Source organism: Anarhichas minor, unplaced genomic scaffold (genome assembly GCF_050575085.1).
Source record: "Anarhichas minor isolate MPS153535 unplaced genomic scaffold, ASM5057508v1 ptg000004l, whole genome shotgun sequence".
Lineage (NCBI taxonomy): Eukaryota > Metazoa > Chordata > Actinopteri > Perciformes > Anarhichadidae > Anarhichas > Anarhichas minor.
This window is the reverse complement of record NW_027466450.1, coordinates 2,227,159-2,241,119: the sequence shown is the minus strand read 5'-3', so window position 1 is coordinate 2,241,119 and position 13,961 is coordinate 2,227,159. Positions and strand designations below refer to the sequence as shown.

The window sequence follows — 13,961 nt, the reverse complement described above, 5'->3', positions numbered from 1 at the left end:
TATTACAAATATGAATTCATTCTACCTGTGCGTACAGTGTGTGTCAGCCCTCTGGAGGCTCTGTATCACAGGAGCTTGGATGACGCTGTTTGTGTTCTTGTGTGGACATGCGAGCGTGCATGCCTTCGAGCGTTCCCAGCTGCAGCCGTCCAGCCCGAGGTGTGTGTCAGCTCTCCTCAGCCCCTTGTTTGGTGAATTCCTCCTCACACAGCCTGAGACCAACGTGATTTACCGCCCCACTCAGGTGCAGACTGATTGCAACATCGGTCATATATTAACTTAGTCGGGGAAAAATGTTTGAAAAAAAACCAAACTGGAATCTAGACATTCCACTCGGATGGGACGAGCTACAAAGAATACATGGCTTTATTACCGGATAATTGTATTCGACTCTGAGTCAAACGAAAATCAAATATTTTCATGCAGCTGTTTCTTACTGCAGCTGTTTGTCTGCTCTGAGCTACTGTAGTAACGTGGCGGACTCCGTGAAGAGGACCTGCTCCCTATGTAGATATGAAGGACTCATAAGGAAAACGCAACAAACTCTTGTTATGAATATTATCTTCCATTTCTGCTAAAAGATCCCCTGACATGCTACACACTGGCCCTTTAACTGCACCAGCATGTACAATTAAAATTAGTGTAATTATGAAATTAGCGCCCTCTTAGTGCTGTTTTAAATATAGTATCTTAGTTACTAACTACAGAGTCTACAGAGGGAATTTGGAAACATCCCTCTGTTGGGAAATTGATGCCAACTGGCAGCCCGTTTATTGTAATTGATGATGTGCGGTTGGAAGATCCCATCCAACGGCGATGATGACATAAGTGACTACCCCCAACCAGACCCATGCCGTTGGACGTGCGTAACGTGCTGTAAAGCATGCGGGGAGCATTCCTCAGATGTGCCCTCATGTCGAGCCAGCTCTGCCAGGAATAGGTTTTATTTTTGCACAAAAACAAAGCCTGACGGAGAAGGAGAAGGAGAAAGATATCAAGGAACCTGATGACGTGGACTGCTCATCTGAACACATGCCCCCTAGAAACACACATAAAGAATGCATGCACCCACAAGCAAAGATATGCACACACACTCAGAAAACCATAAACCACTCACACCTACGTCATCCAGCTTCTTTTTAAAAAATATATATTTAGGTCTTGTGTAGTGGGGGAACAGGGCCAGGACATTGCTGAGTAATGACTAACTGCAGGGCAAAGATGGTCTAGATGTGGTCCAATTAGCACCGTGTTTAGAAGCACACATATTTCCCCGATGTGCCCTGTATTACACTGTGTATACAAGCACCAACCAGGCGTCCTGTAACGGTATACAGTACGATCCCAGTTCCCTGGGAATGTACTAAACCGGGCCATGAAAAACCTGTTTGATATTGAACTCATGCGTAAGTGTTTCTTATGTGTTCTACGTGATGATCCAGCATCACCAAGTGTGTGTATTACATAAGCCCTAAGGGTGCTCTATGAAAGACTGGACGTCATGGTCAATTTTCTTTCCCTGCAGGCATCCGCATCCAAAGATAGAATGAGTTAAGTGCTGGGTCAAAGTGAGAAAGCATTTTTCCCCCCCATCTTATTTGAAGCGATTAATGATCCAAATGCACTCAGCCCTCACTCCTCCGTTAATTGGCAGAGCTTTTATTAGACAATTACCTAAAAGGAAGCAATTCGTTAATGGTTTCTGAAGCAGAGCAAGCACTGCACATTTTTCTAAAAAAAAACTTTTAAAAGAATCTTCAGACTAAACACTTTCTTTTACTTTTTATTTCTGTAGTTGCAAGTGCATTGTCGATTTTGGAAATTGCTATTTTATACAAATGAAGTTCACTCATTTCACTCCCAAACACGCAATTTGTGGACATGATTAATATGGTTGAAATAACCGAGCCTGTCAGTTTACATTGCCGAATTACAAGCAAACAGTGGCTTGTAAACTACAGTTTTATGAAGTCAAACTGCCTAGGTGTTGCAGTAGCAGAATAATTCCAGTCCTATTCACTATGACCTATTATCATAATGGACTACCCTGCACGCTAGGCTTTAATTAACCCTCTCCAGCGTTCCCACCAGTGTTAGAAAAGTCCAGTGTGAAGAAACATCGGTTCCGACTGTGGTCACCTTCAGCCTTCTTAGTTATGTCAGGCTCCCCAGACTTTAGTAACTGCTGGTTATGAAATGCTTAACATCTCCCTCCTTATACCCATCAACCCTTGCATGCTTGTGTCGTTTGAGATGTTTGTTCTAATAAACAGCCATGTTGTTTACTCGGAAGAAGACTTTTCACAGTTTTAGTGCCGCCCACGCTTTAGTAATACCTCGCTCATCCGTCCAACTAAAAGAGACTGTCCTCAGCAGAAAAACAACAGCATTGGTTGTTTGTTCAAATCTCTAAAATGACCCATGTTTTGCTGACAAGGACCTTTTGTGGCTGCAAATTATGACGGTTGTCTCTCAGTGGCAAAGGCGGCGCAGTATGATGTTTGTACAGACACAATGTCATAGGTGGTTTTCTGTACAGTGAGACTTACTCCCACCAGTCGGTTTCTTTTAGCCACAACAACAACCGTCCCTTAAAGTCAGTGGGACATCTCCAGCCATGTAAGCAGCATGGCTTTAGGAATGGCAATGTCGGTTGACCACTTTGGTCCAGTTTGAAATGTCTGGTTATTCACAGTGGAGAGGATGAATCCTACTGACGTTCTGTTGTTGCCATTTGTTATTTTGAGTTAAATGTCTTGAGAACTATTGGACAGTTTACCAAGATATTTAGTACAAATAGTCAGCTCCTCCAAAGGACCAATTGTAATAATGTTAGTGATTCCTTTTCAACTTGTGCCAAGCATCACGTCAAAGTCTTGGCTTATTTGTCAAATACCTGCAAAACTTAGGACATAACTTTCTGTTAAGAGCTAATTGGCAAATATCAGCACGCACAAGCTAACACGCAAAAGATAGATGGATGGATGGATCTGTGGATAGATAGATAGAAAGATGCATGCCTGGTCTGCATGCTTGTAACAGCCAGGCGGCTGCAGCAAGCATGACCTGAGCTTTACTTTGTTGTTGTGCCCAAACCAGGACAGGATCCTAGCCAAGCCCCCAGGAAGAGCGACGGGCTTTCAACCAAATTTGACATAGTGGCTAAACTGTGGAATTACAACTTACGGGTCAGTCACGTGACGAAAAGTAATTTTTCCCATAGCTTTACATTGGGAAAGAGACGTCTGTAAATCAGGGTGTATCAACTTCTCTTTAGAAAGACTGGAATACTCCTTATTATTCATAATTATCCTTATAACCAAAAAATTCCTTCCTCTGTTAATGTGAATGAGCCCGAGGCTGAGGGCTGGGAGGTGGGGTTAAACGTAATGCCAGTGCGCTTCCTCTATGGGCCACATGGATGCAGAAGATCACATCTCGAAAGTAAAACTTTTTTGCCTCTTGTGCCACTGAGCAGCTTTCACAGGAATCAATGTGGCCGTATCCAGTTCTCTTTATACATGCATGGTCCTAACCCACAGATCAGAAGATAATGTAACACACACATACAACCTATTTTGTCCTTTGGGTTATTAACTACATTACATATCGTCTATTGTTGTAAGTAATGAATTATTGCATAATATACAGAGCATCTCAGATTTCACAGGCATGAGAAGTTCAGCCAGGCCGAAGAAATAAAAGACAATATTGCAGTGATGAAGTACAGTAGTCTAGATAAGGCTTGCACAATTCCTTTTTCACTTTTTTTCCCGGGTTATTTACATGATGCTTCGGAGTTATTACCATATTGGGACATATGCAGAGTTAAGAAAAAGCGATTAGTGTGCGGTAAGTGTCTGTGCATGTAGGTGTGACTGAGTAGACCCTGTCCACACAAACACACACACACACACACACACACACACAAGGAGTAAAAATACTTGGCAGATTCCTTTAGAGAGTCCCTCCTCTCTCACATGTTGCAGAAGGCTTTGGGTTACATAACAGAGTGAGCGGTCAGGTCCGTATCAGGGGGGCTGAGAAACACAGAGAAGGCAGAGGTGGTTTAGGGTCACAGACGGCTCAGGGGTTTTTCCCACAGCGAGGACCGTCCACTCCACTCTGCTCTAGTCCTAAGGGATCCCTGGCATTTTAGAAGCCCCCCTTCCCTTCCACACTCTACCTCATGGGGGGTGGGAACGGGAACAAGCATACACACTCCAACCCGAACCCTAACCCTGGATGCACCAGGCCCACACAGCCCCTCCTTCCTCAGCACCATGTTTACATTGCTGGGACATGGCTGTGTGAACGCTGCAGATGAAGGACCACGGAGCATGAGAGAGGAACAGCTGTGTGTGCGTGTGTGTGTGTGTGTGTGTGTGTGCCTGCGTTTGCTTGTGTGTTATTGAGGATGATGAAGTAGTAGAGCTGGTCCTATGACTTTTAAAATGTATCATGTTGTTATGAATAGGACCACATTGTGATAGAGATTTTTACTAAATGCAGTTAAAAGGAAATTGTGATTAAACACACAAAAACAAATTGTTTTGTTTTACATATTTGCGGTTTTGTCATAATGCATAGTGGAAGACAGTTTGATTAGATTTGTATGTTGTTGTTTGTATGTATGTCAAACATTTCTTATGAATATGGTGGTATTGATTTCCTCTATCTGATGGTGTTACTCGTGGAGGGATGTGTGTAGTTGTAAATACTGTGCATATGTTTATGTTTTTGCACGAGGGAGAAGAAAACCAATGTTTGGAGGATTTACACTGAAAACTACATTCTTTGCAGGCGACCTGTCATTTCCCAACATCGCTTTTTCAACATTACATTTAGGGAATTTTTTTAAATTGGCTCTGGGGCTGCATCACCTCTCGTGAGGCAGGATTGCCTTTTTAGGCAGCCACTAGAGGGGAAAACATTTGTTTAAGGGTCTTGCCAAACAGCTGCGCTTTTACTTTGAAGGCAAACAAACACATTCACACTTTTCAGCCACTTTCCTAAAAAAATAGAAACTCAGGAAGCTCTGCTGAAGCAATGAGCATTAGGTGTACTTTACATCGACCTCCAGCTTCTTCAGTGGCATAGTGGTTGCTGCTTCCATCAGCTGTGTGCTACAATGTCGAAATTAATTTTACTGTGAAGGACTGAGGCTTCAGGTGAACCATCATTATGCCAACTCGTGTCGAGGGCTGCAGTTTGTGTTTATTCCCACTAGGAGGCACTGTTGGACATGTCAGTCTGTGTCGTCCACTGTGATGGATAGGGTTTGACACAAAAGGGCAAATCACAATCACTAGGCACGATGACAATCAGACATAGTACTTTAAAGTTCATTCACTATTTCTGTTTTTGTTTCAAGTAACCAGAACTGTCGTAACCTCAGACAGAGGATCAGCATGTATTTGCAAACGAAAACTCATTTGAGACTGATCACAACTTTGAGTGGCACCTCAGAAGAACAAAAACACTTTTGGGGGATTTTATTCATTTTCTCAGCCTGCACTGTTTTGGGAATTTTAATTAGGGCAGATTAGAATCAGTAGCCTTCATAAGAAAACACGGTCAAAATGTAGTTGTTTTTTTCTTCCTGATTTTTTGGATGCGTTTCATTCTCTGCAAATTAGGCCCTTTGACTGTGATTTAGTGCAGCATGGCTCGCACATTTAGCTTTCCAACCTTTCGTGTCATTACCGGTGAGGAATGCTGCATAAAGTACATCGAGGCCCGTCTAAGGCCGCTGCTAGCTCTCAGTGTGGGCCACTGTCCAACATGTGTAAAGTGTAAACATAGGAGTAGAGCTGGTGCGTAGCAGCTCTGCTGCCAGTACAGATGGTGTGTGTGTGTGTGTGTGTGTGTGTGTGTGTGTGTGTGTGTGTGTGTGTGTGTGTGTGTGTGTGCTTGCGTGCGTGTGTTTTTAAGTTTCCAAAGAATTGTCCTGAAACTGCATGAGGCCGTTCAGGGTAGGTAATAGGTGCGAGGGAGAGGAAAGGATGAGTGGCACTTGGGCGCACACCCTTGGTCTGACTCTCACACACACACACACACACACACACACACACACACACACACACACACACACACACACACACACACACACACACACACACAGACATATAGACACACAAGGTTGTACTCTGGAAAAAAAATGTGGAGCATCCCGTGTGTGTTTCGTGACACTCACACCCAACAGACACACTATCCCACAATTCTGTGCATCTACATCGAAGCTATGAATAATAATGGAAGGGTTTACTTTCATCCTTCTCAGTTTCACACACGCGTCGGTTATTGCCCGCTCAGCTCACCGACTGAACGTAAACACTCAGTCCTTCCAACAGTCTCGATCGATGCCGTCTGCCTCCCTACTCACAGAGAAATACTCCCCTTCTCTTCCCCTCGTCTCAAACCCACACACATGCACCCAAAGCGGTGATTTGTAACCGCTCCGCCGTCCGCACTGAGCCCGGGCCGTGCCGAGCCCGGGCCGTGCCGAGCTAAATGGGCTTTGTCTCTCGAGCTCTAAAGATGCACAGCTGTATATTTAGCCCTGGGTCATTTCCCCAGAGGCCCTGCTTTGGGCTACGTTTTATCCGCGTCGCTCAGGGGGGGGGGGACTCCCAACGCGCCAGCTACCTCTGCCTTCCTAAAGGAGCGGGGCTATAATTTGGTGAATTGGTCAAAGGAGCCACTGTGCTCATGTGAAAGAAAGCACATGCTACGCTACGGCGTTGGAAGAGATGAAGAGCTGTGGGTGAAAAGTCACACTCTGTTGTGATGTACTTTGAGACAGACACGTGGCTTTGTCGAAGCTCTCTCATCATCCGTTAGTTTTCAATGCGACAGTTTTCACAGCACGTGAACATGAGCAACAAAGCAGACTCAGACGCATTGCATGTGATTATAGCTGCGAATGAGCTGCGGATTGAATTCTTGAAGGGACTGTGTGTGCTGTGTGAAAGGGTAATACAAGGGAAATTCCAGTTTATCACAACTTGGATCTTATTTTTGTAAGTTTCGCTATCATTCTGTTTGGTAATAAAACATTGTGCTCACCAGCTTACATTAGGAATGATGGTGGCATCACTAAAAAGAAGTGAGGCTGTAAACAAACCATGTGAGCTAAACTTATTTTTTTACATTACTTGTATCCTTGGTGCTTTTTTGATACATTTTCTTTCCTATTGACTTTTATTTATAGATTTTTAAATTTAATTAGTTTGTTTCAAATTTGTAGTCACTCAAAATTGTAGTTAATGTTTGTTTCAGTTTTTTTTTCTATGAGAAGCACTTAATAGCTATGTTTCTATTGCAGTTGCAACCAGCTAGCTATCATGCTACTAAAACATGAGCAAAACAAGTGTCTTTGGGGCAGATAAGAGGTCTAATGTGTCCCCAAATCTCAGCTTTTACTTTGGTGAATTCAGTGTTATCATAATGTTCCTTCAGCTGATCTATAATCAGTAGGACAATGACAGTTGTCCAAAATAGAGGCCGGTATCAGTAAACTGTGACAGAACGCAGATGTAAGCACCCGTTGAAGTGATTTTTTTATCACTGGTTTTGATCAATAAGAACTCTTTCACCTCCCACATGTATTCATTCTGAGCTTTAGAGCAGGAAATACTGACCCTTGTCTTCCTTACAAGCACAATATTATCATACTGCTCGGCTATTATTATGTCTGTTATTATTCTGATACCACATGGGAGATCAACAGCCTGTATTTAGCTCCTCTCATGAGAACAAATGCAATATGATGCTCATCTGACTTGGCTTAAGGAGGTGGCATGGCTCTAAGCTAGGGACTGGGCCAAGGAGCCAGAAAGCCAGAGTATCTGCAAGGAATGATGTTTTTTCACCCTTTAAAGTTCATTACTGTATAATCAATATCCAAAGATGCAGAAATAAGTGCCTACATAGATATTTAGAGCACTGGAAATGCCAGGTTTTGTGTTTTCAGTCTCCCTGCACGTGTTGCAAAGCTCTTGGCTACAGAACAATGATTTAATGTAAGACCCTACTAGACCCTACTGCCCTGCGGTGGTGTGGCTAACATTTGCTGTTATGACGATAACTACTTTTGTTGCACAATATGTTGTCTTAGAAATATTTGCGATAAGTTATATTGTTGTCATTTTAAGACTGTTGTATGCCACTGATATATTTTAAAAATACAGTGTTTCCAAGACAAATTTCCTTCGGGACAATAAAGTCTATCTTATCTTAGCTTATCTTACAACCAAAACAATAAATAAAATGGACTCTCTGACTCTTTTAACACAAATGAACAATGCCTAAGTCTTATAATGGTAGACAAAACCCTGCTGCTTATTCTGGCATCATCGTCAACAAAAAACGATCTCGGTCATGTCCATACGTCGTACCATAGTGTGATAACGTAAAATCATCGAGGGCTCTTTGTTCCCCTCTCAACATTGACGAGACTAGTTTGCTGTTTGTCACCAGCATGTATTCGCTTGACTCTGAACTCAGCTCTGGGCCCCGGGGATCAAACTCTTGTCCCTGAGTCGGAACGTCACTATGACACAGCACAAATCCTCATCATTTGAGGCTGTGAAGTGGTCTATGAAAACAGCCAAGATCCAGTTCTGGCTTTTAATTGATTCGCCAGAGGTTTATTTTGCATGGCTACTAAGAATTGCCTTGATTTTGAAAAAGGAAATGTCTTTGAAACAATTACTTGCTTCAGCGCTACAGTTCCCCCTCAAACGTTTCCTTTGATGAGGGCAAAGAGAAACGGCAGACACTTCTTCTGTGGACTATTTTGCTGATACACAGCTTCCCAGGCTTTCTCATGCTCTCTGAATTAGTTGCAAGCCCCATCGACGATACCCACACATGTATACGCAGCACACGCACTCACTCCGGCCATCTGGCTGCAATTGCAACAAGCGGAAACGCACATGTTAGAATATATCAATGTGAGAATTGTTTGTGTCCGTGTGTTTTTCTGGGTGTACACACAATGGGCTCTATTTGTGTGAGAATGCCTGCGGTTGCAAATTTTCGACGTCTGAGCGAATCCACGGTCTGCATTTAGAGGGTCAGAAACGTCGGTCTGGTGTTTCCTTTCCCTTCGTTCCTTAAAGCAACCCTGTCTTCCACTTGTCTAATGTACAACAATAAACCACAGTTACACACCCGCCTAGAGAAAGCAGATGGTCATGATCTGACATTAAGCACAAAGTTGTTTCCGTGGCATTGTATTATTAATTTAATCACCATTCCCTTTATTCTGTGGTTGTTTTTAAATGTTGTAAGTTGGTATTTCACTGGTTAGGATGATTCCCACGTCTCTCTCTCTCTGTCTCTCTGTTACTGGTTGGTGGTTTGCTCTGTGTGTTCAGTCTATATTCTGGGGCCTGCACAGCCAGACTATAATTGACCCTTTGCCTTTACTGTTTATACTCGACTGAAGCTTTCTCCAGAAGCAGAGCATCCTTGGTGTCACAGTGCAGCTCTCTGTGTGTTTACTGTCCAGGAGGAGGCCTCCACTATTCTTGCTTCCTTCCTAATTACAAGTCTGGCGATATTCAATTTTTTTTGTTATTGTCTGTGTATCCAAAGCCTGATGTGTCCTATCACTGACAACGTTGACATGAACACTAATATTTCCACTTTTTATACCAAATATCACAATATTCTGAATTTGATACAGGTCGTGTACGTGTCAGGATTAGGCTTTATTTTGAATGAAGTATTTCCCCGATTAAGACATATGGGATATGCCGACATAATTCAGGTTTGGGAGTATTCTTTGGACATGTATGCAGCTCATTTGGAATAAGGACAGTCTGTTTACTTGCCTGTGCGATGGGGGTTATCGTTTGGAGATTATAAACCTGTTGAAAACTTAACAATTTTTTTTTTAAATTTAATACATTTCATTCAAATTTTGTTCAAACAGTTTTCCTGATTTAGATTAGAGAGTAAAGTAGACAAAGCTTAGAATCTGACCAAGCACAAAATGCCAACTTTCAGTACTTTTTACAACCTCATGTGCTGTTTTTTGGTCGACATTGAGAAGCTGTTGAGGCCATCTTTTGACAATCACTCAAAATCTCTATGACAACAAAAGGGTCAGGAGTCAATGATGTACTGCACTTATTGCTCTATACAAGGACGATCTACAGAGACAGGGAACGTCACAACTGATCAGACATGCATCCTGGCTGATCAGCCATTTGTCGGAGAGACCACGCCCAACATATTCAGTTTTACTGCAGTGAAAAGTGTCTCTAGTCATTTGCTGTCCTTTCTGCCACATATAGATATGACTTTTTGTTAATACAGCTTGCACCGAATCTGTTACGCTAAGTAACATCTGTGCATGTGTGGTAGTCTGCGGTGAGCCAAGCCCACACATGCTCATGACATCATGGATCGCTCTGATGGTTTTCTTCTTCTGCTCTCTGCCATGAACCCCTTTTCTTTACCTCCATCTCATCTCCCTCTATAACCAACACCCAGCCGGCCCCGACTCCACATCTACCCACCGTCTTTCATTTCTCTCTTCTCTGTCTTTCTCCTTTCCTCTATCTCTCCCTGTCCCCTATTTCTCTCTCCCGTTCTGTCCCTGTTGGCCTCTCTCTCTCTCTCTCTCTGTCCATAGCTGTATATGGCGTTGGAAAAGAGAGTTCTACGGATGGACTCTCAGGTCTTGGCTAATGGAAGCAGACTTGTCACTTTGTGTAAATATTTGCACTGAGGGATTATAGATGGTCCCACGCATTCAAGGTGGAGCCCCGCTCTGCTCCAGGCCACATTAGGGCAAAGAATGGCGCCCAGCGTAGCTCGGACGTAGCACGAGAGGAGACGATGTGACATGACGCGACGTTACACGACATGAGCTTTTGAGGAATGTTGTGTTGCAGGCACATTATTGAACTTACTTTCCGTTTTTTTTTTCTCCTTTCCTCTGTCTTTTCTCTGAACAGGCGCCGAGCGGTGACCTCCCTCTCAAACACATAGACACCATGGTGAGTTTCAACTTTTTTTTTTGCAGGTCCAGCCATCTCTTTCGCTTAGATTACTGAGCTGAAGCAGATTAGCCCGCCTCTGTGACGCTTGCAGACAGATCACCTGTTTGATGTAGGAGGGGTATTAATTGTGTGCGGATAGAGGCGTTCCAGCTGGCGTGAAGTGACATCTGTGCTTCATTTACAGCAAATACACCTGAAAACAGCTGAAACTCTTCTCAATTAGAGCAGGTGTATACTTGATACGTTACAAAGTCTACAAATCATTGTTTCATTTGTCCTCTGAAGTATGGGTGTCCACAGGAAGAAAGTTTTGTTTACTGTTCAAAGGTTGGACTGGCCTTGTCCAATTTTCTGGCCAATTCGTGCAGTTTCCAACAAAAACACATCCAATGTTCACATCAAAAACACATCCAATGTTCACAAGATAATGAGCAACTTATCAAAGTGTCTTGCTGTGTCTTGCAAAGTGTTAAAAAAAGAACGATGAGGTGTTTCTGAGCCGGGAATCCAGCCTGGCTGCTGATTCTGTTCCCATTAGATCTGTTTTCAAAGGCACGTCAGACACCGAGGCCATCACACTGTGTGATTAGCTGCTGATTCTGTGAGCAGGAGGATTTGTCAGTGCAATGTAATGTGAAGCTTTCTATCTGTGCCTCTTGGGTGCACACACACACACACACACACACACACACACACACACATGATGGAAGGTCAAAGGCCAAGATCAGCTACAGAGTGCAGAAGGTCCGTAAGTTCATTAACAACTTCAGGTTTTATGAAACTCTTAAAGCAAATGTCAGGTAGACATCTTTAACCCCAATTTCACAAAATGATACCAAAGAAGATATTTGACATATATTACTCTATGACATAAATGTGTCATTTATTTATTACTTAAACATGATAACAATGTTTAATTACTTTTACTATTGCTGAATTAATAGAAATGTTTGGTTGTTGGTAAATCGTTGCCATATGGCATCAATGCACAATTGTGGAAAGTCTCTTAAAAACATTTTGTTCCTATTTAAATGGTAATAGTAAATGGACTGTACTTGTGTTGCGCTTTTCTACTCTTCCGACCACTCAAAGCACTGTAACACTACAACACTATCATTCACCCATTCATACACTGATGGTAGGGGCTACCATGCAAGGTGCCACCTGCCCATCAGAACTCTAACTAATCATTCATACACATTAGGCACAGCTTGGGGTTAAGTGTATTCCCTAGGGACACTTCGACATGGACTACCGGAGGACGACCCGGCGCTACCACTGAGCCACACACAATGATTTTCATTCAATATCATTCATTTATTTAAATCATGTTGACATTACATTCTCCTTTCTGACCCAATTTTAAGAAGAAGGAGTTCCTCTCTTGGGTGCAGCAAAGGAACACGGCACACTCGGAGCACCTGCTCCTACATCTTGGCATCTCCCCTTCTCGTTAGCTTCTAGGGCCAGTGGTCTGTGTTGTTCTGACCAGATCAGGTGACACAATGCTTTCGCACTTCATTATTCGCATATAGTGGCCATACAGCAACAAAGGCATTTTACCATTTCACAAAAAGCACATCACATCTAAACTGGTTTCATGATGGAAATTCAAAGTGAACTCATCCCAGATCGTCTTTCAATGTTTGTCTTGAATACATTTTGCTTAAATATTTGGGAGCCCTCAGATAGTGACCTTAATAACACGTGTTCATGGAAAAAGTCTGTCATTCAAAATAAAAGATCCCTTTTCACAACTAAACTATAAAACATTTATATTACTTAGATTTATATTACTGTCAATTTAGTAAAATTGAACGAAAGTAATTGTTGCCATTTGGCAATACCATACAATAGTGGTCAATTACGAACAATGCCTTGCTTACTACAGTATCTGTGCATGGCAACAACAGCATAGTCCACGTTAGGGATAGATTGTGTCTCTGTTCTCCTGCATCAAAGTTGGATAATTATGTTGAACTACCATCCACCACCCAAAGCTCCACACCCTTCCTTTTCGCTGGATATGGGGGCACCACTCCCTGCATAAATGAATGGGCTGAATGTCACAGGCACAAGTACAGTAGCAGTTATGAACCACTTCTGAAGTCACCTCATCTATGATTTTACCATTAAAATCCTGAGTCTCGTTTCTGTGAGGAAACGTACCGTATGCTTTACTACTGGCCGGCGCCACATTCAGCCTGTCGTAACGTGTAATTTGCTGCTGTACATATTGGGAAAGCAAGTAGAATCAGAATTACTTAAAAAGGACGCATCCTTACAAATTGATTGAACATTGGTCACCATACATCACTACTGCGTTGGGCTTTCACAAGGGATGTTCAGTGTAGACACCCCGGGGAGTGATGGGTAATCAAACACACATGGCTTATCCTATGATATCACTCCCCCCCCCCCCCCCCCGAGCCTACATATGGTTGTTTTAGAAATAGCGGATGAACTTTAATGAAGTAGTTATCGTGGCTTCAGGGTGAAGACTCCCGCCTCCATACGTGCATGTTGGGTGAACACACACACACAACAATTAGGGTGCACATGTTTGCCTTGGACTCACTCCGCCCTGGCCGGCCATGACACAACTTCCTGTGAGTTGTATTTTGTCTGGGAAAGGAAGGATCATGTAACCGATTTAGAGTTACCACCCAAAGCCGCGTGCCCACTTTCTCCACAACGATCAAAATATGTGTGTGTGTGGCTGCTTTTATTGGCATTCCCCGTGTTGTTCTTCACTTTTCTCATACAGTGTAGTACAGAAGAGCACACACTCCTCCCCCGTCATGCGGGAGCTTCACATCGGACAGTGTTTTTGCACGGCTCATGAGTTTTCCCTCTCAGGTCATATTTTGGTCCGCACCTTCACTAAGGGGCCGAGCCTGGAACACACACAGTGATTATAAGTGTGTGATTGAATGAGTCTGT

The 13,961-nt window shown here is 43.0% G+C and overlaps 1 protein-coding gene across 1 annotated transcript in view; it reads left to right on the top strand.

Annotated features, from left to right (window-relative positions):
* Window positions 1-13,961, top strand: part of tns1b (tensin 1b) — a 155,740-nt gene that overhangs the window by 90,868 nt on the left and 50,911 nt on the right. Inside the window, exon 5 of the mRNA XM_076102898.1 lies at window positions 10,974-11,015. Coding sequence (XP_075959013.1) covers window positions 10,974-11,015 — 42 coding nt within the window. The remainder of the gene's footprint in view (window positions 1-10,973; window positions 11,016-13,961) is intronic.